Source organism: Erpetoichthys calabaricus, chromosome 12 (assembly GCF_900747795.2).
Source record: "Erpetoichthys calabaricus chromosome 12, fErpCal1.3, whole genome shotgun sequence".
Taxonomy (NCBI): Eukaryota; Metazoa; Chordata; class Cladistia; order Polypteriformes; family Polypteridae; genus Erpetoichthys; species Erpetoichthys calabaricus.
In genome coordinates, this window is record NC_041405.2 from 21,891,721 (window position 1) to 21,918,038 (window position 26,318).

The 26,318-nt window shown below is 41.0% G+C and overlaps 2 protein-coding genes across 2 annotated transcripts in view; one reads left to right on the forward strand and one right to left on the reverse strand.

The window, feature by feature from the left end:
- Positions 1 to 26,318, forward strand: part of LOC114661946 (ribonucleoside-diphosphate reductase subunit M2 B-like) — a 135,566-nt gene that overhangs the window by 19,798 nt on the left and 89,450 nt on the right. The gene's annotated exons all lie outside the window — the stretch shown is intronic.
- LOC114661947 (phospholipase B-like 1) overlaps positions 1 to 26,318 on the reverse strand; it is a 56,489-nt gene that overhangs the window by 5,215 nt on the left and 24,956 nt on the right. The window contains exons 5-10 of the mRNA XM_028815209.2: positions 20,932 to 21,084; positions 18,637 to 18,781; positions 16,292 to 16,492; positions 10,209 to 10,349; positions 6,083 to 6,268; positions 3,939 to 4,045 (exon numbers count right to left, since the gene is read on the reverse strand). Of these exons, the coding sequence (XP_028671042.1) occupies positions 3,939 to 4,045; positions 6,083 to 6,268; positions 10,209 to 10,349; positions 16,292 to 16,492; positions 18,637 to 18,781; positions 20,932 to 21,084 (933 nt within the window). The remainder of the gene's footprint in view (positions 1 to 3,938; positions 4,046 to 6,082; positions 6,269 to 10,208; positions 10,350 to 16,291; positions 16,493 to 18,636; positions 18,782 to 20,931; positions 21,085 to 26,318) is intronic.

Consider the following 26,318-nt stretch of genomic DNA (forward strand, 5'->3'; position numbering starts at 1 on the left):
TAAATAACAAAATTATATTTTGTAAGCTTCACAGTGATTATCTGATTAATAATAGGAGGCAGTAACAAGGCTTTATTTTTACTCATTGATTGATGCTCCATTTGTTTCTTTGGCTTCATAGCTCTTCACACTTTAGTATAAAGTTTTACTGCTTTTTGGTAATCAGGTTTGTGTTTTAGGAGCATCTCAGTATCAAATGTAGGATTTGTGTTTTGAATAGTAAAAGCATTCGTGTGCTTTTCTATTTCCACCCCATGATAAGATGTCCTCTGTATTGAAGAACAAATGACCATTAAACCAGAGATCATGATGATGCAGGACAAATATACCAAATCAAAACAGACTGAAGGCACACAATTTAAACCAGAGAGTGATATGCAACAAAGATTAAAAAAGTTAATATCAAAATGTCAGGACCAGGCAACATGAATCCTTCAAGAAGCTAATGATTAAATATACACAACTTTACAATAATTCTTTTGGAGTTCTTTACAAACTGGCGAATTTTGTGAGTAACAAAACATATTTATCAAATGTAGGATTTCTGTTTTGAACAGTTGAAGCATTAGTGTGTTTTTCTATTTCCACCTCATGACAAGAAGTATTCGGTGTTGAAGAACAAATGGCCATTAAAACAATGAAACCAATTATGATGATGATGATGATGCAGGACAAATACACCAAATCAAAACAGACTGAAAATACACAATTTAAACTAGAGAGCGATGTGCAACAAAGATTAAAAATGTTAATATCAAAATTTCAGGACTAGACAACATGAATCCTTCAAGAAGCGAATGATTAAATATGCAAATCTTTAAAATAATCCTTTTGGAGTTCATTACAAACTGGTGGATTTTGTGAGAAGCAATAAATATTTATCAAATACGATTTGTGCTTTGAACAGTAGAATCATTAGTGTGTTATTCTATTTCCACCTCATGGCATAGCAGTAGAGTGTTGTACCGTGTTAGCCACAGATTGATACAGGAGAAAGTAGGGTGAAATGACACCTTTTATTTGCTAACTAAATAGATTAGAAAGCTTGCATTTGTTATGTATTTAATTAGCCAATAAAAGAAGTATTCGGTGTTGAAGAACAAATGGCCATTAAACCACTGATAATGATGATGTAGGACAAATACACCAAATCAAAACAGACTGAAAATACACAATTTAAAATTTGAGAGTGATATGCAACAAAGATTAAAAATGTTAATGTCAAAATTTCAGGACTAGACAACATGAATCCTTCAAGAAGTGAATGATTAAATATGCAAAACTTTAAAATAATCCTTTTGGAGTTCATTACAAACTGGTGAATTTTGTGAATAACAAAAAATATAATATCTGTATATATACTGGGCTGAGCAAAAGTAGGTTTATAGTTGTGAGTATGCAAAGCCAGCGATTTGAACATTTATGTGATTGTACGTAAGTGCATTGTGACATTCTTCTGAGTTAATAAAATTAATAAACCTATTTTAATAATCATAACCTACATATCTTATTCCACGCAAACAACTGTAAATCTACTACTCCATTCCTCAATTTAATTAAAAAGCTGAAATTTGGCAATCTGATAAGAAAGGACATTTCGATATATCAATATTTATGTATATAGCCCTCCAGTAGAAAAACTGGTTTGGTTTCAGCACATCTCAGTAACTGAAATAGCATTTTTTTGTTCTTTATGTGCTTGTGACCCACCGATGGCAACCCACGACCCACTGACAGAGTATCGGCAGTAATATCTATCCACTTCTAGCACCACTTAACATATTCGTTCACATCTGTGGACTTCAAGGGGGGGGGCACATATAACTGACGAAAAACAAAATTAATCCAAATGAAAATTGTAAATGTCTAGTAATGATAAAAGTATATATTCTAATTTCACTTTATTCCCACAGATTACTCATTTCAATTCAAAAGTATACACTTTCCTGTAAAATTGTATTTTGCAGTGACCATCAACCAAAGCCAAATCAGTAGAAAAAGCAGGACTTTTTTGGTCAAGGACATTGCGTATGGCATGATGAAGAGTAAGCAGCTCCAGTGCCCTAATAATATTACTTATTTGACTGGTCACTTTATGCAAGGCAACTTACAATGTTTAATTACATTTATATAGCACTTTTCTTGCTACTCAAAGCGCTTTACATAGACAGAGGGAAACCACTTTAACCACCACCAATGAGAAACATCCACTTGAATGATGTGACGACAGCCATTATTGAGCCAGTATGCTCACCACACATGAGCTATTAGGTGGTTTAATGGTGGGAGAGATGTCAGTTATAGACAGGGAATGATGAGGGGGGGCCAGAATGACTAGGTCACAGGGGGCAGCTTAGGCTGGACATCGGGATACACCCTGCTCTTTACAAAGGATGCCCAGAGATCTTTTATAACCAGAGAGAGTCAGGAGCCCAGTTTTACGAGTCATCCAAAGAACGGTGCCATTTTTTTAAAGCACAGTGTCCTCGTCGCTGCACTGGGGCATTGGGATCCTCATTCAACCTACAGGGTAAGTGCCCCCTGCTGGTCACCAACACCTTTTCCAGCAGCAACCCAAGCTTTTCCATGCAAGTACTGGCCGGGTCCGAATATACTTAGCTGCAGGTGGATGACCTCTTCTGAAGTGCATGTGGTATGGCTGCTGTTACTATAAATTAACAGTTCATTATAAGAACTTGCTTGTTTGCTCTGCTCACCACTTAACAGGTAAGAACCAGTTAGAAGAGGAACTTGGCTTTGTCTAAGCTGACATATTTACCCACAGTTTTGGTGACTGCAAGGTGAAGAGAAACCTTTAAACCAGCCAATGGACAGAGGTAGAACACTGATCGGTAGAAGGTTCAAGAGCATAGATAGTGTCTAGACAGGATTGGCCTAGAGGCGCATGGGTACGGGAGTCTGGAGTTGACCCCTAAACTATGACACACACCCCATTGGTCCAAGGAATACAGTAAGGAAGAGCAAAGCTGATGTAGGATACGCCAGCAGTTGCTTGTCACTACACTTAAATCAACATCCATCCAGAGAACATGCAGGATCAAAGTGTGAAATTTTACATTTCCCCTTGGGGACAATTAAAGTATCCTTTCTATCTATCTATCTATCTATCTATCTATCTATAAAAGACTCTCTCAGCTTAGTGCCACAATGTAAGAATGAAAGTGCCCCTAGATATCCAGACACATTAGGAAAGAACAGCTGCAGTTCATCCAGGTTGTACTGTCACATCCACTTGCTTTGGAATTTTTAAACGCCATGACTTAGGGAATGCTTAGCTTCAGGTGTGTTTGTCCTGTTCCTAAGAACAGGTGGTATGGCTCCTGTCATTTGAGAGATACAGTTGGTTACATTTTCTTCATTCTTCCATTTTGGCAAAGGCAAGTGAAGAGACTTGCTCATGGTCACACAGTGTCAGTAGTAGAATCTGGATCCACAACTCTTAACCTCTACACCACACTGCTTGTCAATAATAATTAGCCCTTTGTAATAAATAATCAAAAATAGCGTACAGAAGAGCACTTTGATAGTTTCATAGCACTTCTGATACATCTGATTACCCGATGGCACTAAACCTGACACCCTTTATCTTATAAAATTTCCCAGGCGAAGACGGGCAACAAGGCTAGTGTTGCACAGTCAACTCGAGGAGGTTGGGTTGTCATCAGTAAAGAACACTTTGCAAGGCTACACTGTTGGCCAGTGTCAAAAAAGCTAAATTAAACCCACCGTGATTCAGTGTTGTATAACAATAAAATGGGAAAACTTCCAAGGCGGTGAGCACTTTTTATAGACATTTGTAATACATTTTTTTTTAAAGTATCATTTATCAAGACCTGAGAATTTTGACATGACTCAATGAGCCTCCTATAGTAATCCAGTAATGATGTATTCATTTCCCTTCATATTAACAACCAAACCTTTGTGTCGTAGCATCCTCCAGGGCTGGGCTGCTCTGATTGAAGATCTTCTCTGCAGCAGATCGTTTTGCATGGATTACCCTCCGAGTATGGATCTTTGCTGTAATCTGAAGACAAAGTAAAGTGAGATGTTTATACGGGGACAAAGAAATTCCACCTAGTGAGGTTAGCAAAGAGTGATCTGACAGCTGCAGGGCACCACTGGCAAGTGGCCCGAGTTTTGTGTAACAGGACTCCCCAGCAGGGCAATCTGCCCAAGTGCGGCTGGCATGGTCAGAGTCCATGAACTAAAGTTGGGTTCAAGTACAGTGAGGAAAGCAAAAACTCAGTGTGCTCAGAAGCAATCCCCTTGTACAGATATGTAGCACTCATGCTGGCCACTTAATTAGGTACACCAGCTCCTTAACACAAGCCCATTATGTCACCGACACGAAACAGACACTCACTGAACATACAGTATTATTAGGAGCACCGCTGTCTTTTTTTTTGCTCAAAACAGCCTCAATTCTTTGTGGCATGGATTCCACCAGATGTTGGAAACGTTCCTTTGAAATTCTCATCCATGTTGATTTGATTGCATCACGCAGTTTCTAAAGATTTGTCAGCGGCACATTCATGCTGGGACTCTCCTGTTCCACCACATCTAAATCTACCGGATTCAGATCTGGTGACTGGGAAGGCCACCGAAGAGTACTCAACTCAGTGTCACATTTGTGAAACCAGTTTCTGATGACTTTTGGTTTATGACATTCTGCATAATCATACTGGAAGTAGCCATTATAAGATAGGAAAATTGTGGCCAAGAAGGGATACACATGGTCATGAAAAATAGTCAAATAGGTTGTGGTCTTCAAGCAAAGTGTGCCATGAAGACATTCCCCACACCATCAAGCTACCACTACCAGCCCAGACTGTTGACACAAATTCTGATCCAACCATCTGTGTGTTTCAATAGAAATGGAGATTTACCAGACCAGACTACTTTTTTCCAGTTAGTTTTGTTGAGCCTGTGCCCACCGCAGCCTTAGCTTTCTCTTCTTAGTTGACAGGAATGGGACCCACTGTGGTCTTCTGCTCAAGGTTCAACGTGTTGTGCATTCTGAGGTGCTTGTCTGCTCACCACTGTTGTGCAGACAGGTCATCGGAGGTTACCGTAGCCTTTCTGTCAGCTCAATCCACTGTGGCCATTCTCCTCTGACCTCCCTCATCAACAAGATGTTTCTGTCCACAGGACTACTGCTTACTAGATGCTTTTACACCATTCAGAGTAAACTCTAGAGAGTGTTGTGTGTGAAAATCTCAGGAGAGCAGCAGTTACAGAAACACTCAAACCAGCCCATCTGCCATCATTATGCCATGGTTGAAACCACTGAGATCACACTTTTCCCCATTCTAGTGTTTAATGTGAACAATACCTGACGTGCCTGACCTGTGTCTGCATCATTTCATGCATTATGATACCACATGTGTCACCCGATGCACTCGATTCCCAATCCAGGTGGTACGTCATGTGGTGGGTGTGGCTATCAACCCATGTTCCTAATGAAGCCACATGACTGGCCAATTAGATAATTGCATGCAGAAGCAAGTGTGCACAGGATAGATAGATAGATAGATAGATAGATAGATAGATAGATAGATAGATAGATAGATAGATAGATAGATAGATAGATAGATAGATATTGATTTTAGTATAGTTAGCAAGATAGGAAGATAGATAGATAGGTATTAGTGTAGTCGACAGAATAGATAGATATTAATTTTAGTGTAGTTAGAATGATAGATATTGACCTTAGTGTAGTCGGCAAGATAGAAAGGTAGATATTAGTGTAGTCGGCAAGATAGATAGATATTAATTTTAGTGTAGTTAGAATGATAGATATTGATCTTAGTGTAGTTGGCAAGAATAGATAGATAGATAGATTTTAATTTTCGCATAGTAGGCATAATAGATAGACTGACAGACATGTATTCATATATACAAACTTTTTTGCATGTTTGCCACAATAGTGAAGGGATAAAGCAGCAAGGTAAAGAATCATAACAGTACTACCTGGAAGGCAGCCTCTTGAAGAGAATAAGCAGTAAAAGAGGGAATAAGGCTTGACAGGTAAGCGCAAGGAAAATTCTGAATTTCAACCTACTGTTATATCTCATGATGTGTTTCAATGAAACAATGTCATTCACTCGGTTTTGATCTCGGCGGAAGATTTTAGCACGAGGGCACAAGTCATAGGAGAAGTCATCCCCGTACTGCTCCCACATGACAGGGTAGCCACTCTCATTGTATATCTTCTTGTGGAATGGCACATTATAGGAAGGCCAATAACCTGTTGCAAAAAACAAACAAAGAGTAACTCAGTGCCAGCGTTTGTAGTATCATAACAGTAAAACCAAAATGGCCTGCTGTCTGGACTGGTGTCTCATCAGCAGAGTTTCATGCTTTGTTTTGGTGGCGGCCACTTGGTGTGAAAAGGAGAAACAACAAAATAGAAATGAATGCAACTTGAGCAGAAAGGAGGGTGTCCAGGAAGATATCAGCAGTTTTTATTTTATTCTTATGATGATGACGACATGACTGAGCCTTGAGATGAGACCCTCTTTCATGCCCTTAAATTCTAGACACACTTTTGACTTCAGGATAAGTATGAATGATCAGTTGGTGCTCAGCATGAAGTAGGAGAAAGAGCAGACTGTTGATATTTTAGTTCAAGGCTATAAGTTCACAGCCGTATAAAGCCTACCATCTGCATCACTATTGTAACCATTCATACGTGTCCAGATCACATTGTTTAATTCCCCAATTTTTCAACAAGGAAGAATGTTATTAACAGAAACATAAATACCAAAACTTCAACCTAACTACAGTGAGAAAGGTACGTCTAAAGTTCACTGCTGTAGTGATGTCGATTTACCACACATATTCCGTGTAAGATGTTTTTAAAGTCACCAATGCACAAGCCTGATGTTGCAATTGGGACAGTAGATGTGGGTTTCTTTGCATATTTCTTTTTTATATCTATTTTTTTCTGTTGCTTGTGTATGTGAGTGTAGAATGTTAGCTCCTGATCTGCACGATTGCACGCCTCTTATGTTGTTTTAGGCTACTGCCGCTCAAGGCTTAATGACTTCCTCATATCTTCTGACATGAACATTGCATTATGGACAGTGGTAAGAGGGCTAACATCTTTTTTGTCCTTCTACTTGATCACAATCTCTTTGCCACATACTTACTTGCACAATGAAACTTCATGCAACCAAATTCACTTGGCATATCACAGCAGTTCGGTCATACAATGCCACATGCAGCAGTTTCACTATCCATGTCAATGTCAGAGGACCAATTCACACTGTCATCACTATCTCTTGATTCATCTAATGGTTCAGTTTCAGTTTGTTCTAAAACTAGCTTTACGGCTTTCCATTTACACGCCATTGCGTTTTTGGTTGAAAGCTCCACCCCACTTATAAATATTATTGAGTTGCCATAGACCGGTATAATGCATAGCCATAGTCATGATTTTTTTGCAGCATGATGCTATTTCATCCACAAGATGGCAGCAGGATACTGTCCTGAGCGTTACTTAGGCTTAACACTGTGTATGCTATCAAAACAGCTTATGAACAGTAGTACTCGGGGTTAACCATTTTTACATAGAATTTGGGGCTAATGCCAGGGAGGTTAAGTCAGCTGGGTAAACCACATATGAAAACCTAATGTAGCTTTCATAAGGCTGCACAAAGACAGCTAGATTGTAGTACTAGCTAAATGCTCTACAATGATTTGAATGTCAAGAGATTTAGACTCTGCTGATAACTAATGATGGGAGGACAACATCTTGTGCAGCTTTTGAGGCTTCTTCCGGATTGTGAATGAAAAGGAAAGGAAGTTTTGGAGCTTTAAAAACAATGGGACATGTTGGTTTACAGCAGGCATGCGCAACCTTTCCGCTATTGACGGCCGCACTACAGACTTTTTACTTTAATAACGGCCGCACTACAGACTTTTTACTTTAATAACGGCCGCCAGTAAGTCCAAGTAAACTTAATAATGTTTTATGATTTATGTAAAAATTTACAGATTACACATTAAAACAGAGTATGATATATCTGACAATATTCAATTTACTGGTCTACATATGTAAAAAAATGTCTACGAAACGTCATATAGGACAAAAAACCTTTACAGCAATTGTTTCTCCCAGGAAATGCGGAGTAAGCTCGAGAGTCCCTAGGCCTCGATGAATATATAAAGGGCAACATTTTGGTCAACATACCGACCCGGCTAAGGAAGGTTCTGCGGTGTTTGAGATTCTACACTTGCAGGAGTCTAGAGACCCCAGAGTCCAAATCGGCTTTCGGCGTCACCATACCGACCCGGCCGACAAAGATTCCGCGGCGTTGAGACCCCTTACTCGCTGGAGTCCAGAGACCCTACACCTGCACGGCCGCCATTACGTACACTTTAATATACACGTCCACGGCCGCCAAAGTCCTTGCCCACGGCCGCATGCGGCCGTACGGCCGCAGGTTGCGCACAGCTGGTTTACAGGAACTATAGTAGCTATGAGATTGAAACAATCAGTGGAAGAAACGCACATACATCGTCTTATAGATTTCATAGTTGCAATCTGACAGGCGCACTAAATGTCCAAGTACACTCTTGTGTGTTCATTTTTTATCTTATGATGATGTCGTCATTACAATGCTGACGTAAATGTATACATTAGTATGTGTGATAATGTTCTATGATTAAAAAAATGTTTAAATGTGTTGTCCTAAAGCCATAATTTAAAAGTACGAAGGAGCAAAGAGAATCAAAATGGGGTTTAGGGAATGTGCTTGTGTAGAAGGGCATTGTGAACAGGGTAGAACAGAGGGAGGTTAGGGAAGGTGCGTACAGCATCAATGACACACTAAAGATGTATTGTGTAGTACGGTATTTTCTTGACTGCTGGACAACAGGTTGAAATGTTTACACTTTCCTGATTGATTTTTTTCCAGTTTTGGACTCCATATTTAATTCAATATCATCTCTGGATAAAATAAAAGTGTGAGGTGTAGTCCCTTTTATGGTTTTTGAGACAGTGCAAAACTCTGAAGCAGTCAGACCACTGCCAGTGTTTCAGTGACATTGGAAGAGTCGGACACCATCAATCACATGGTAATGGGTATAAGTTTCAAGCTATTGTACAAGCTTCAGTATGTTGTTTTATTAATATGATGCAAGCTTCGAAGTTTCGGTGACAAACGTCTCAGCCCTATCAATAACGTGCCACCATCTTAAATAGTGGTGCAGCGAGCAGTACCAGTCAAAGCCCATTTGGAGCCCTAGGTGGGGTTGACGGATGTCGTCCCTTGTTGTCCATAGCAGGTAGTCGGTGTTATAGATTTTGATGACCTGTACCCTCTCATTGTCCAGAGCACACATCCTTTAGAACAAACAGCAGCCCTTTGTACATATGCAATGGACTTTAAGGAACACACACCTCTTGATGTATGGATCATGCACACTTTTCTCTTTCATAACTGGCATCCAGTAGGTAACAGCACCCATTATCCTCATAATTCTATAACCTGGTTCCACTCAGTGTCTTGGAGCATACGCCCCTTAGATAAATGTGCCGCAGGCCTATGTCACCTAATGGACTGACCGGCTTTGGCAGCTATGAGTCACGTGTCAAATGTCCGGGGGTCAAATTATGGTAACTGAGTGTCATTATGGAAAACAATATGTCTGTAGTAAGGTCAAGACTGATAAAATAGGGGCAGTTGCGACTGAAAACAAACCAGAGAATGGTGGTGCAGTGATATCCAGAAAATGACAATAAAACATTTCACAGCATAAAATACAAAATTAATTCAGAAAGTTACATTAAAAATGGAAGCAGGAAGGTAAAAACAAAACAACACTACTAATTGCTGTTGGGGGAGACTCTTCCTCCTTTCTGACCAAGCCAAAACGTATTTTTTTTAAAATGGCTGAAGGTTGGTTTGGTGAGGGTGCATTTCATATTTGATTTTTAAAATTGGCCATAATTTTGAACTTGTCCCACCACCAAATATTTCCTCGAAGAACAGATAAAAACTTCAAGATGTTTCTGTAAATCATTGGCCAGCTCATATGTCTTCCAAAAGGCAAAGCTAACTAACATTGAGGAACCACAAGGGAATGGGCAGATGGATTAAGCCTCGCCACCCCTCCATACTGTGGAATGTCCAGGGTTTCTTTTTTTATTTTCCAACCAGCAGAGTCAGCGTTTCTCTTACCTTTTCGCAAGATGTCAGTCTGGTCAGAAAACTCCACCATGCCCGGGATTTGTTCCACCACATAGAGTGCACCGGGTCCAATCCATCTCTTCAGCTCAATTTTGTTCAGATCCAGTATCATGTACTGGTTATTATATGTTCCTGGAAGGAATGCAGTTGGATGTAGTCAGCAAAAAAACGTACATTGTAGGCTAGCAAAAGAGAATATGCTGGAGTGTATCCCCTGGCATTTTTAAGATACATCCAAACTTGAATTCCTAGACTCTCTAACTCTCCAGAAGTAGTACCTGATTTAATGGTCTTCTTTAGGATAAATAATGTCATCACTGTAACATCAATGATCTGTGTCTCTATTGTGGCACTCCCCTACAATTTTGGCCCATTTTCTATTAGCCCTTTTACATGGACGAGTGCCTCCTTGATCCCCCAATTACTTGTTTCCTGATGAGCCAAAGCATCATGACCACCTGCATAATATGCGATTGATTCTCTGTGTAGCACCAAAACAACTCTGACCCCTCTGCAAGATCCCTGTGTTACCTGGCACCAGAATATTAGCAGTAGATCCTCTAACTCCTATAAGTTGTGAGGTTAAGCGGCCAAGCATTGGACTTGTTATCCCAGCACATCCCACAGATACTTCATTGAACTGAGATCTGGTAAGTTTTGAGGCAACAGCAACACCACGAACTCTTCATCTTGTTCTTCAAACCATTTCTGAACCATTCTTGTAGAGTGGCTGGATATAATATCCTATTCAACGATGCCACTACCACCAGGAAATACTGTACATGGTCTGCAGTGATGTTTAGGTAGGTATTGCATGTCAAATTAACATCCATGCCTGATGTAAGAGTTTTCTAGCAGAACATTCACAGGTTTATCATCTTCCCACAATACATCTTCCCCAGGTAAATGACACACACATACTCAGGCATCCATGTGATGCAATAGGAAACGGAATTCATTGGACCAGACAACCTTCATCCATTGATCCAAGTTCAGTGCCTCTTTTAGGTGCTTTCGATGCTGGACACGGGTTAATCTGGGCACTCTGACTGGCCTGTGGTTACACAGACCCAGCACTGCGCTTGGCCCTAATCAAAGTCACTCAGGTTTTTTCATCTGCCCATATCTTCTGTTTTCAATGTTATATTCTGCCTAAAGTCACAGTAATGTCGAATATATCCCTGACCTTGATTTGCGCCATCCATGTCATTCACTTCATGGGACTGGTCATAATGTTGTGGCTCATCAGTGTATTTGTGTGAATGTGTGAAAGTCTCATAATGTGTTGTATTGTGAACATTAGAACATTAGAACACTCTAGATGAGAACAGGCCATTCAGCCCAACAAAGCTCACCAGTACTATTCACTTATTTCTTCCAAGAAAACATCAACTCGAGTTTTGAAAGACCCTAATGTCTTACTGTCTACCACACTACTTGGTAGCTTATTCCAAGTTTCTATCGTTCTTTGTGTAAAGAAAAACTTCCTAATGTTTGTGCGAAATTTACCCTTAACAAGTTTCCAACTGTGTCCCCGTGTTCTTGATGAACTCATTTTAAAATCACAGTCTCGATCCACTGCACTAATTCCCTTCATAATTTTAAACACTTCAATCATGTCACCTCTTAATCTTCTTTTGCTTAAACTGTAAAGGCTCCGCTCTTTTAATCAACCCCTGTAGCCCTGGAATCAGCCTAGTCGCTCTTCTCTGGACCTTTTCTAGTGCTGCTATGTCCTTTTTGTAGTCTGGAGACCAAAACTGGATACAGGACTCAAGAAGAGGCCTCACCAGTGCATTATAAAGGTTGAGCAGAACCTCCTTGGACTTGTACTCCACACATCATGCTATATATCCTAACATTCTGTTAGCCTTCTTAATGGCTTCTGAACACTGTCGGGAAGTCGATAGCTTAGAGTCCACTATGACTCCTAAATCCTTCTCATAAGGTGTACTCTCGATTTTCCGACCACCCATTGTGTATTCAAACCTAACATTTTTACTTCCAATGTGTAATACTTTACATTTACTGACATTAAATTTCATCTGCCACAAATCTGCCCAAGCCTGTATGCTATCCAAGTCCTTCTGTAATGATATAACGGATTCCAAATTATCTGCTAATCCACCTATCTTGGTATCATCTGCAAACTTGTGGTGGTACAAAGAATGTTCAAACTAGCTAATTAACAATAATCTGCATAAGTGAACACACTCCCTCTTACATTTTTCTTTTAAGGTGATTTCTAAACTTGCTCAGCCATAACCAATCACCCTGCAGATCACACATCAGGCTGATCAGTTGTGGCGATTTAAAATAATTCAGAATAAAAGCTGCTGTTTCGAGAGGATTCTGCTGTTTGTGTTGAAGCAGGCAGGCACAGGCTGACTCATCCCCAGTGAAGACACTCGGAGACACGGGACAAACAGCAGAATCAGGTCTTATTGTATGGCGCACGTACAGACTCAACTCAGATGGAACAATGAGCCCCCAGCCATGGGCACCTTTTACTTTTATTACAATTCTTATCATTTAAGCCATTATTCTTCCTCAGCTGACTCCTAGCATTTCCACTGCTCTAGTCCTGCCTCTAATTAATTCCACCAATAATTCTTAGTTGAGGGGGTGTCAAACCCTGCTCTGTCCATCTTATCTGTTTGATAAGGGCTGTTCTCTCCCCCTACTATCCTACTATCTCAGCGCTTGCTACCATAATTTACAACTAAAGAGTTCACATTCCCACTCTAAGCGAGGGGCCCATTCCATGTGAATTTTCCCTTGGGATTAATAATCTATCTATCTATCTATCTATCTATCTATCTATCTATCTATCTATGTTATGCTGCCAGCTACACTAAGATAATATCTATCTATCTATCTGTCTATCTATCCATCCATTCTTTCGGCTCTCTAACCTTTGGCTTATGAAATAATGGTGTTTTCTAGCGCATACAAAATAATAAAGAATATGTAAACATGAATCTAAATTAATTTAATGCTTAGTATAAAACAGTGCTTACTTTCCCATGTGCTTATAATACTTTTCTTGTACGTGTAATTTACTGATTTTAAGAAACCAGTTTTCTATACTTTCAAGTGTATATCAAAGCACAAATCCCAAAGGGGAGCAAACTGAACTTTGAGATAAAGTTGTGGAATGGCACAAATCAATAGATGAGTATCTGGATGAGTATCAGTCTGGATTATCATCAAGATGTAGAAAGAGTAGGGCGCCCCATGGGCCAGGACTAGATCAGGTTGTCCCTTCAAATCGAATGAGCAGTGAAGAAACAAGACTATTCACCAAGGCTACCAAGATGGCAACCTGGCAAGCCGTTATGGCAATGACTGGTTATTGTGTGTGTGTGTGTGTGTGTGCGCGCGCACGAGTGACACTGGTGTTGCTAGTGCTCTGTAAATCCGTCAAGTGCTCTGCAAGTTTTGCTGGCCAGACAAAAAGCCGCTCTTTGAGTAGACACCTCAAGTTTTGTCTACAGTGTTTGTTATGCTCATAAACACCTCTTGTGGCCAGTTGACAAAAGGTAGTGTGGTGTGATAATACCAAAGTCAGAATGTTTGGACCAGAATGTTAACAGTACATTTGGCTAAAGCTTACTTCAGGAGTTAAGGACATTGCTGCATATAGTATAGTCATGGCCAAAACTTTTGAGAATGACACAAATATTAATTTTCGCAAAGTTTGCTGCCGCAGTTGTTATGATGGCAATTTGCATCTACTCCAGAATGTAATGAGGAGTGATCAGATGAATTGCAATGAATGGCAAAGTCCCTCTTTGCCATGAACTTAATCCCCAAAAACCCATTTCCACTGCTCTTGTGAAGGCAGCTTCAGAGCACCCAAGAAAGTCCAGCAAGCACCAGGGCCATCTCCTAATGTTGATTCAGCTGCGGGCACCACCAGTGCAGAGCTTGCTCAGGAATGGCAGCAGACAGGTGTGAGGGAGGTGAAGACTTTTGGAGGATGGCCTGGTGTCAAGAAGGGCAGCAAAGAAGCCAAGAAAAACATCAGGGACAGACTGATATTCTGCAAAAGGTACAGGAATTGGACTGCTGAGGACTGCAGGGGGAAAGTCATTTTCTTTATTGAATCCCCTTTCCAATTGTTTGGCACATCCGGAAAAAAGAAAAGGTGAGCGGCGCTACCATCAGTTCTGTGTCAGGACAACAGTAAAGCATCCTGAGACCATTCATGTCGCGTGGGGATGCTTCTCAGCCAAGGCATTGGGCTCACTCACAATTTTACCTAAGAACACAACCATGAATAAAGAATGGGATCAAAACATCCTCTGAGAACAACTTCTCCCAACCATCCAAGAACAGTTTGGTGACCAACAATGCCTTTGCCAGCATGATGGAGCACCAGGCCATAAGGCAAAAGTGAGAACTAAGTGGCTCGGGGAACAAAACATCGAAATTTTGGGTCCGTGGCCAGGAAACTCCCCAGACCTTAATCCCATTGAGAACTTGTGGTCAATCCTCAAAAGGTGGGTGGACAAACAAAAACCCACCAATTCTGACAAACTCCAAACATTGATTATGCAGAATGGGCTGCCATCAGTCAGGATTTGGCCCAGAAGTTGATTGACAGCATGCCAGGGTGAATTGCAGAGGTCTTGAAAAAGAAAGAAGGGCCAACACTGACTCTTTGCATAAACTTAATGTAATTGTCAATAAAAGCCTTTGAAACTTATGAAATGCTTGTAATCTACCATAGAAACATCTGACAAAAAGGTCTAAAAACACTGAAGCAGCAAACTTTGTGAAAACCAAAACTTGGGTCATTCTCAAAATGTTTAACTACGACTGTGGAGCACATTGATGGTGGCTTCCTCTTGTAAAACGTGTGGGTTGAAAATGCCTACAAGTTTGGTTTTAATGTAGGGTGTCACACACGAGCAAATCAGGAGCATCCCCAAGGCATTCTTAAGAAAAGGACACCAAGAGCAGCATCAGGGGAAACGCAGTTGCTAATGGATTCCCTTCTTTTGTCCACAGCCCATAGGACGCATGTAAAACAATTTAAAGGCAATGCTACCGAATATGAACAAAGTGCATGTAAACTTGGGACCCACTGGAATTGTGATATGCTCAATCTTCTTTTTCTTCTTTCAGCTGCTCCCATTAGGGGTTGCCACAGCAGATCATCTTCTTCCATATCTTTCTGTCCTCTGCATCTTGTTCTGTCACACCCATCACCTGAATGTCCTCTCTCACCACATCCATAAACCTTCTCTTAGGCCTTCCTCTTTCCCTCTTCCCTGGCAGCTCTATCCTTAGCACCCTTCTCCCAATATACCCAGCATCTCTCCTCCGCACAGGTCCAAACCAACGTAATCTCACCTCTCTAACTTTGTCTCTCAACCGTCCAACCTGAGCAGACCCTCAATGTCCTCATTTCTAATCCTATCCAACCTCGTCACACCAGTGCAAATCTTAGCATCTTTAACTCTGTCACCTCCAGCTCTGTCTCCTGCTTTCTGGTCAGTGCCACCATCTCCAACCCATATAACATAGTTGGTCTCACTACCGTCCTGTAGACCTTCTCTTTCACTCTTGCTGATATTCATCTGTCATAAATCACTCCTGACACTCTTAATAAAATACGCTTAATAAAAAGTGAAATAATCCAAGATCTGTGTACATTGTTGGAAAAAGTGACTTTTGTCCTGCATGAAGCAGATGTCTTAAATGATATACTAACAAACTATAAATTTGGAATAAGAAAATGCATTTTAAAGAATTCACACCCTTAGTGGATGTAAACTTCTGACTTTAACTCTCTGAGCAAAGGCTTGTTTGATGTCACTCACGAGTAAGCAACATAATGCTGGCCACGACAGAAGCATTCTGTTCTTAAATCAATGTCCAACCAATGAGAAAATCACAAAATAAATGGAATAATTTAGTTTTCCTTCTTCACGAGATGACATCCTAACAACACCACTTCTCCACTCCCTGTCATTTAGTCGCATTATTTTTTCATTGCTTAAACTCAAACATCCCCTGGATTTTGAAATGGCCCTTTCTGGATGGACACTACAGGGTTCTCTTACCAGAGTTGAATTTTGTAAAGATTCTCCCCCAGTCCTCTCCTCCACGAGCCATCATGTTGGCTACCCGGACTCGTTGCCAGGCCAGTAGCGACTGGGGTGTCACCAGTTTATACAGGTCACGATTGAATATGTTGTTTGTTGTCTGAGTCATGACCAGTCCGCTGCCCAGCAGGTAAAAATCATCCAGAGATTCCAGAAATCCTGAGGAGACAGATGGGACAGAATCACCATGATTGCAGCCGATGACTCGTTAATTAATTATTGATTTTTTCATTGGGTTCAGTGCAGGGACATGGGGAGGAGGAACCTGTTCTAGTAGCATGAGGTGCAAGGCAGACAATAAACCTAAATGGTGGCAGATCATGGTTTAGTTTTTGATTAGTAAAATGGATGAAAAAAAATATTATTATGGTGTCTTTTGATAGTGTAATAGGCAGAAGCCTGAAAAACATGATAAACCCCCTAATGGGATGTGAGGTGTGAATGCTGAAAAATTAACACAGTACATGCTGTAGGTCAGACCCCAAGTGAAGAGTAAAAGTGAGGGGGCCAGCCAAGTGTTAACCATTAAAAGGATAACTTCAAGTCAAACTTATGTCTTCACAAGCGGGTATACACTTACTAGCTACTTTATTAAGTACACCTTGCCAGTACTGGGTTGGACCATCTATTGCCTTTAGAACTGCCAAGGTGCTGGAAACATTCCTCAGGCATTTTGGCCCATATTGACATGATAGCATCATGCACTTGCTGCAGATTTGTAGGTTGCACATCCATGATGATGTGAATCTCCTGTTCCACCGTATCCCAAAGGTGCTCTATTGGATTGAGATCCGGGGCCTCATGTATAAACGGTGCGTACACACAAAAATGTTGCCTATGCCCTTTTCCACGCTCACATTGTGATGTATAAAAACTAAACTTAACAGCATGCAAATTCTCACGGTAGCCTTCCCCCTTGCATATGTACTTTTCTGCTCGGTTTTGCAAACTGGCGGCACCCAGCGTCAATGCAGTGCTACGGTTTCTGTGTGGTCTCCCTTTATTCAGATTTGCATCGGTGATGCAGGATTTATCAAATACAACAAAATTAATTGCATATTATTTACAAATGTAATTCACTTGAATGGAATCATTCTGCAACAATACAATAGTGCACAGAATGAACAAACTATTCCAAATACCATAGCTGCCTTAGCGTTGTTACTTTCAGTGCACCACTCAGAGTATTTTAACCCACTGTATCGGAGTGTGGAATCACAGCTCTACAGCAGCTGATTGGAAAGCTCTATGGCAGATTGTGTCGCGAGCACAGAGGATTATCGGGATACAGCTTCCAGCTGTGGAGGACAATTATAGCACACGCTGTCTTAGAAAAGCCTACAGCATCTGCGTGGATTCCAGTCAGCCATGCACACAGTCTGTTTGAACCTCTCCCCTCCGGGCAAACGCTACAGAGCCTTTCCTGCACGGACCTCAAGAGCTACAAACGCACTCAATCAGTCCATCAAGTGCTCCCACTAGAACTGCTTTTACTTAGAATTACAATGACCTCACTGTAAACTTGCACTACAACTGTAATATTGCACAACCTGAGCCACTTTATGAACCATTTGCACTACATGAACATATATTTGGTACTTATGCTTTCATATTGTATATATATATATTTTTATTGTATTATTATTATTATTATGTCATTTTATAGGCAATGTATATGGAGGATTTGCATATTGAATTTCATTGTACCATACAATAAAAATAAAGGAATTCAATTCAACAGAATAGAGCGCGTATTTACAGATGACGACGACTGGCTTCTAGTCGATTTAGATTTTACAAGAGCTATTCTCTTAGAGCTGTGTGCTGTTAGAATACTAGGACTTGATATAATTTGTATGATGAAATCCAATAAAGTATGCATATTATGTTTTACAGATAAATCTTTAAATTTAAATAATGTATACTGTTAATAATTAAATATGTATGGGCACGGAGGTGCAGCGGTAGCGATGAGCTGTCGCCCTGTCCAGGGATTGGTTTGAACTTCAGCAGGTTGTCTTGGCAATGTCTGCCTGCCAAAATGCATTGAGTTGCTGCCATGTGATTGGCTGATTAGATGTTTGCATTAACAAGCAGTTGAACAGGTGTACCTAATAAAGCAGCTGGTGAGTGTATGTGCATTTGCCATGAGAAATCATGTTCTAAAGCATTTTCTGTAAATTTGAAAAAAATATCTTGCTCTCAATGGTGCTTTACAATAGAGGCTAAAGGGACATGGGGCACAGTGATTTTCGGTTACCATAAACCTATTTTAAAGTGCAGTAAGTGTGGATCTGCTGTACCTGGGTAGCTGCTGAAAGACATTTTTCCAGATGTTGTGCTCGTATCATTCAGTTTGAAATCCCAGTGCTTGTAGATCCGATTGGTGGCTGCATACACAAACCAACTGGAATGCGCAATTAGGACATTTTCAAAACCAGGAAGCACCTGAAAAGAACAAAGGAGTGTTAGAAGAAGGAAAAAAAAACAAAACATTGAAAGGCATGCTGGTAGGGCTGGTATGGTGGATTCACAAAATATTCAGACTCCATCACTTTCTGCGCACTTTATCAGGTTGTAGATTTCATTTTAAATGATACATTTACCATTTTTACTTATCTAACTACACTCAATAACCCATAATGATGAAGTGGAAAGGATTGCAAATTTAAAAAAAAAAATCAAAAAATGAAATCTCTCACTCATTTAAATATTCAGACCTTTAATTCAGAACTTCATAGAAGCCCCAGCTTCAAGTCTTCATGGGTAAGTCCCTTCAAGCTTAGCACACCTGGATTTGAGCAGTTTATTCCATTCTTCCTGGCAGATTATCTCAAACTCCATTAGATTGGAAGTGGAAATGTCTATAAACTGCCATCTTCAAGGCTCTCCACAGATGTTCTATGGGGTTTGAGTCTGGACTACTCAAAGACACCCAGAGACTCATCCTGAAGCCACTCCAGTGTTGTGTTGGCCTTATGCCTCGGTCTTTGGTGTGCAGAATGCATCACCCTAGTCGGAGATCTCATGCACCCTGGTGCAGCTTTTCTTCAAAGACCCCTCGATTCAGCTACATTCACCCTTCCCTGAATCGTGAGCAGTTCTCCCTGCCACTACCACCAAGAAGCACCGCTATAATATGATGCTGCCACCACAATGCTTCATCGTTAAGATGGTGTTAATTAGGCAGGTAATGAGCAGTGCCTGGTCTTCACCAGATGCAGTGCTTGGAGTTTAATGTTTGCCTCATCTGACATGAGAATCTTTTTCTTCATGCTCTTAGTCCATAAAATGCTTGTTAATTTTGTCTTGCTTCTCTACCATAAATGCCTTATTGGTGAAATACTGCAGAATTGGCCACCCTTCCAAAGGTTCTCCCATCTCAGCAGAGGACTTCTGAAGCTCTGTCAGAGTGACATTTGGGTTGTTGGTCACCTTTCTGACCAAAGCACTTCTTGCCTTGTAACTCAGTTTGGCTGAATGGCCAACTCTAGGGAGAGTCCTGGTGGTTCCAAACTTCTACCTTTTTACAATTATTGAAGCCACTGAGCTCCTGGGAACATTTAAAGCTTTAGAAATGGTTTTCATTCCCTTGCCCTGATCTATATCTCACCACAATTTGATCACGGAGGTCTACAGGGAGTTCCATGGACTTCATGGCTTGGTTTTTGTACTGATATGCAGTGTGAATTGTTGGACCTTGCTTCATCCTGGGCAGGACGTTAATTTGCATCCAGTCCTACAAGCAGGTTCTCCAACTTACAGGGAAAACTTGGGGGTTGGTGGCAGGATCGGCACTCCAGCTACTGTAAAAAAAACCTCACACTGTTCCAGTATGGTGCTGAAGTGTCACCCGCTGCACTCGGGTCCCAACCCAGGTGGTTCGGCGTGTGGTGGGTGCAGCAACGCGCTACCAGTCTTGCTATCTGTCTCTCTCCATACACAGATGCCTTTCTAAATGATACAGTTTACCACAGGTGGACTCCAATCAAGTTCTAGAAACATCTCAAGGAGAATCAAAGCAAACAGGAGGCACCAGACCACAATTTGAAGTGCAACAGCAAAGCCTCTGAATACTTCTATGAAGGAGAGACTTCTGTTTTTGATTGTTGCAAACCTTTCTGAAAGCATATGTCCACGTTGTCATGATGGGTAATTGAGTGTAGATTGATGGGAAAAACTTACCAATTTATTTGCATAAAATTAAATATACAGCACAATAAAGTGTGCAGAAAGAGAAGTGGCTTGAATAATTTATGAATCCATTGCATGTTGATGTCATAGTCAGCAATGGAGATTCATTTGGATTCTTGACCAAGTCACTGTCTGGGGAAATTTTACTCTCGTATCCCAAACATACTGGATATGTTGTAGAATAAATGCCGACTCTTAGTTGGCTCAGTGCAAGATTGTGTTCAATTACAAACTGTGATGCACTTCCAGCTCTTTCCCAGGACAGACTCAGGGTCTCAGACACCACTGGATATTTGATTAAGTGGATATCCTGTAAGAATGTCCCCCAGTTAACCTCAAACTGCCTCCCCCAGAGAGGTTGTCCTCTCTTTCCCCCCTTGATCAGATATGCTGGTGACACTCACCTTGATGAGAGCAGAGCAGTGGCCCATGGCTTGTCTGTTCTTTGTCCAGCTGTCAGAGCGCAGCGCTGTCTGACCTGTGCCGGTCAGCATGGGTATCAGATCAAGGAGATCCCCCATAGAGTTGAGGAACTGAACTTGGAACAAAGACAGGGGCTGTGGAATCAGAGACAAAGAGAGAGAGAGACACAGAGAAGGTGACCACCATGCTTACTGTACTTGTTGCCTTCTCCATATTTCATACATGGAGAATTGTTTTCATTAAAACATCAAAAAAATCTGTTTTTTGGCATTTTGATATCCCTACAACACATTTGGTGGATTTTTGAAAACATCTGTGTCTATGGCAAGGGTACTCAACTCCGATCCTGGTGGTCCTCAGTGGCTGCAGGTTTTTAATTAAAATCTACTCATTTTCTACTAACGCGATATGCTTTTTTGGGCTCAGGTTTAGCAAACTCATTTGTAATGATTCAGAACACTTGATTGCCCATTTTAGTTTTAAATAGCTGCATTAAGATATCGTTACCTGTTTTCTTAACCTCTGTTTACTCCAGAAAAAAACGAGCCAAAAGTGTTGAATTCTTTTCAACAAGAAAACCTGTTATTACATGTAACAGAAACCTGTGAATACCAGAATGTCAGCATAATTGCAGTGGGAAAGGTACGTCTAAAGTTCACTGCTGTAGTGATGCCGGTTTAGCACACATCTTTCGTGTGACATGTTTTGAAACTGTCTCCAATGACAAGCCTGATGTTGCAATCGGGACAGTAGACGTGAGTTTCTTTGCATATTTTTCTAATATTTTTTCTGTTGCTTGTGTATGAGAGTGTAGAATGTTAATGCCTGATCTGCACGATCGCACGCCTCTTGTGTTATTGTAGGCTACCACCGCACAAGACTTTGTGACCTCCACATTTCTCCTGACATGAACATTGACAGTCGCTGCATTATGGACAGTGGTAAGAGGGCTAACATCATTTATGACCTTCTACTTGATCACAATCTTTTTGCCATGTACTTATTTGCACACAACCAAATTCACTTGGCATATCGCAGCAATTCGATCATACAGTGCCACATGCAGCAGTTTCACTATCCATGTCAACGTCGGATGACCAATTCACACTGTCATTGTTATGGCTTGATTTATCTAATGGTTCAGTTTCAGTTTGATCTAAAACTAGATTTACGGGTTTCCATTTACACGCCATTGCGTTTTTGGTTGAAAGCTCCACCCCACTTATAAATATTATTGAGTTGCCATAGACCGGTATACAGTAATCCCTCCTCCATCGCGGGGGTTGCGTTCCAGAGCCACCCGCGAAATAAGAAAATCCGCGAAGTAGAAACCATATGTTTATATGGTTATTTTTATATTGTCATGCTTGGGTCACAGATTTGCGCAGAAACACAGGAGGTTGTAGAGAGACAGGAACGTTATTCAAACACTGCAAACAAACATTTGTCTCTTTTTCAAAAGTTTAAACTGTGCTCCATGACAAGACAGAGATGACAGTTCCATCTCACAATTAAAAGAATGCAAACATATCTTCCTCTTCAAAGGAGTGCGCATCAGGAGCAGAGCATGTCACAGAGATAGAGAAAAGCAAACAAATCAATAGGGCTGTATGCGAAGCACCGCGGCACAAAGCTGTTGAAGGCGGCAGCTCACACCCCCTCCGTCAGGAGCAGAGAGAGAGAGAGAGAGACAGAGTTTGTTTTTCAATCAAAAATCAATATGTGCCCTTCGAGCTTTTAAGTATGTGAAGCACCGTGCAGCATGTCGTTTCAGGAAGCAGCTGCACAAAAGATAGCAACGTGAAGATAATCTTTCAGCATTTTTAGACGAGTGTCCGTATTGTCTAGGTGTGCGAACAGCCCCCCTGCTCAATCCCCCTACGTCAGGATCAGAGAAAGTCAGCGCAAGAGAGAGAGAAAGTAAGTTGGGTAGCTTCTCAGCCATCTGCCAATAGCGTCCCTTGTATGAAATCAACTGGGCAAACCAACTGAAGAAGCATGTACCAGAAATTAAAAGACCCATTGTCCGCAGAAATCCGCGAACCAGCAAAAAATCTGCGATATATATTTAAATATGCTTACATATAAAATCCACGATGGAGTGAAGCCGTGAAAGGCGAAGCGCGATATAGCGAGGGATTACTGTAATGCATAGCCATAGTCATGATTTTTTTGCAGTATAATGCTATTTCATCCACAAGATGGCAGCAGGATACTGTCCTGAGCGTTACTCAGGCTCAACACTGTGTATGCTATCAGCTTATGAACAGTAGTACTCGAGGTTAACCATTACTACATAGAAATTGGGGTTAATGCCAAGGAGGTTAAGCCAGCTGGGTAAGCCACATATGAAAACCAAACGTAGCTTTCATAAGGCTGCACAAAGACAGCTAGATTGTAGTACTAGCTAAATGCTCTACAATGATTTTGTTTTTGCCAAAAGATTTAGGCTCTGCCGATAACTAGTGATGGGAGGACAACATCCTATGAAACTTTGGAGACTTCTTTCCATTTGTGACTGAAAAGGAAAAGACATTTTGGAGCTTTAAAAACAATGGGAAACTGTAGTAGCTATGAGCTCGAGACAGCCAGTGGAAGAAGCGCACATACACATCCTCTTATACATTGCATAGTTTCAATCTGACAGGCGCACTGAAAGCCAAAGAACACTCCTGTGTGTTCATTTTGATCTTATGATGATGTCATCATTACAATGCTGTCGTCAATGTACACATTAGTATGTGTGATAATGTTCTACGATTTTTAAACAATGTTTAAATATGTTGTCCTGAAGCCATATTTTAAAAGTACGAAGGAGCAAAGAGAATCAAAATGGGGTTTAGGGAATGTGCTTGTGCAGAAGGGCATTGTGGACAGGACAGAACAGAGGGGGGTTAGAGAAGGTGTGTACAGCATCATTGACACACTAAAGATGTATTGTGTTTTACGGTGTTTTCCTGACTGATGGACAACAGGTCACATGTTTTGGGCCTGCACCAAATTATTGGTGTCCCAATCCCTCCTAATCCACTAATAGCTGTGTTTGGTGGGCTCACAGAGGGGCTTAAAGTGGAGAAGGACAAACAAACTGTGATTGCCTTTACCACACTATTGGCATGTAGACTTATTTTGCTCAACTGGAAAAATCCTAACTCTCTTCTGTCACATCAGTGGGTAACTGATGTTATATACTATTTGAAACTGGAAAAAAATCAAATTCGCACTTAGAGGATCTGTACAAAACTTTTTCAAAACCTGGCAGGATCTAATTACAGTAATCCCTCGCTATATCGCGCTTCGACTTTCGCAGCTTCACTCTATCGCGGATTTTATATGTAAGCATATTTAAATATATATCGCGGATTTTTTGGTGGTTCGCGGATTTCTGCGGACAATGGGTCTTTTAATTTCTGGCACATGCTTCCTTAGTTGGTTTGTCCAGTTGATTTCATACAAGGGACGCTATTGGCAGATGGCTGAGAAGCTACCTAACCACAGCACGTATTATGTATTAGATAAAACTCCTCAAATATATTGTGAGCACGGGGGCTGTTTGCACCCCTAGAGGACACGGCCGCTCCTCAAAAAACACTGAAAGATTACCTTCACACTGCTCCCTTCTTTGCTGGGCTTACATGTGGCTGCTTTGCAAGCAGTATGCTTCCCACATGGTGCTTCGCATACTTAAAAGATCAAACAGCACGTATTCCTCTCTCTCTCTCTCTCGCTCTGACGGAGGGGCTGTTCGCACACTGGCCTAGAGGATACGGACGCTCCTCTAAAAAATGCTGAAAAATGCTTGCTCCCTTCCTTGCAGCTACTTTGTCCGGCAGTGCTTCGCATACTTAAAAGCCAAACAGTCCTATTGATTTTTGACTGTTTGCTTTTTTTTCCTCTCTCTCTGATGCGCACTCCATTGAAGAGGAAGATATGTTTGCATTCTTTTAATTGTGAGACGGCACTGTCATCTCTGTCTTGTCATGGAGCACAGTTTAAACTTTTGAAAAAGAGACAAATGTTTGTTTGCAGTGTTTGAATAAAGTTCCTGTCTCTCTACAACCTCCTGTGTTTCTGCGCAAATCTGTGACCCAAGCATGACAATATAAAAATAACCATATAAACATATGGTTTCTACTTCGCGGATTTTCACCTTCGCGGGGGGGTCTGGAACACAACCCCCGCGATCGAGGAGGGATTACTGTAATAACATATTAGAATAAGCATTTAAATTGAGGAAGCAGGTTCTCTCCCCTTTTTTACTCCATTTATTTCTATTCATTTATTATTTTATCTATTCATTTGCCTTTACTAGCTTAAAGTTAAGTTTTACTCTGCTGGCCTAGCTGTCTTTCTCAAGGGTGGGGGTTGATTTGTTTCGAACCTTTTTCTGTTTTTTTTTCCTTTTTGTAAAACTCGAGTTATGTGCATGGAGTGTTATTTGATTTTAAAAAATTCAATAAAATTAAAATATACTTCTTAAAAATGCTGCCGTAAATGTAGGGGAAGACGGGACAAGTTGTCTCAAGTTTCACTTAGTCAGCTGTGGATGGGTCAAATACAGTGGAACCTCGGGTCATGACCATAATTCATTCCAAAACCCGATTTGGTCGTGACCCGAACTAATTTCCCCCATAGGATTGTATGTAAATACAATTAATTCATTCCGGACTGTACAAACTGTATGTAAATATATATTTTTTTAAAGATTTTTAAGCACAAAAATAGTTAATTACACCATAGAATGCACAGTGTAATAGTAAACTAAATGTAAAAACATTGAGTAACACTGAGAAAACCTTGAACAGAGAAAACTAACACTGCAAGAGTTCGCGCTACAGCCTTACGAACTGATCGCTGTAAACACTTTTTTTTAATGAGTTTTAAGCACAGGGAAAAAAATGAACATTTGAAAAATCCTTAATTTATACAAAAACTAACCATAAACAACCAAGGAAACTAACCTTGTATTAGGTACCTAACACTTGTAAAAAAAAAAAGCGTACTCAGGTTATCGTGTTTACATAAACACACTGTGGCGGACGGCCGGGACCCATGCCCGGCCGGGACGCCCCTTTGTTACTAGATCCGGGGGAGCAGCCATGGGAGCCACACTACGTCCCTTGGAACCTTTGTTGGCAGGCCCCCAGGGTTGCGTCGGGGCCACTTTCATGGAACACCGGAGCTCATCTTGGTTGGGCTCGGTGGCCTCCGCCAGGGGGAGCTGCATAGAGCTGCACGGCTTAACGAGCCCGTCTGGGCGGAAGCGCAGCCACACCTGGAAGTGCAGCCAGAAGTAGGTCAATGAGCACCTGCAGCACTTCCGGGTGGGCTACAAGAGGAGCCTGCAGCCACTACTCAGGGAGCCAGA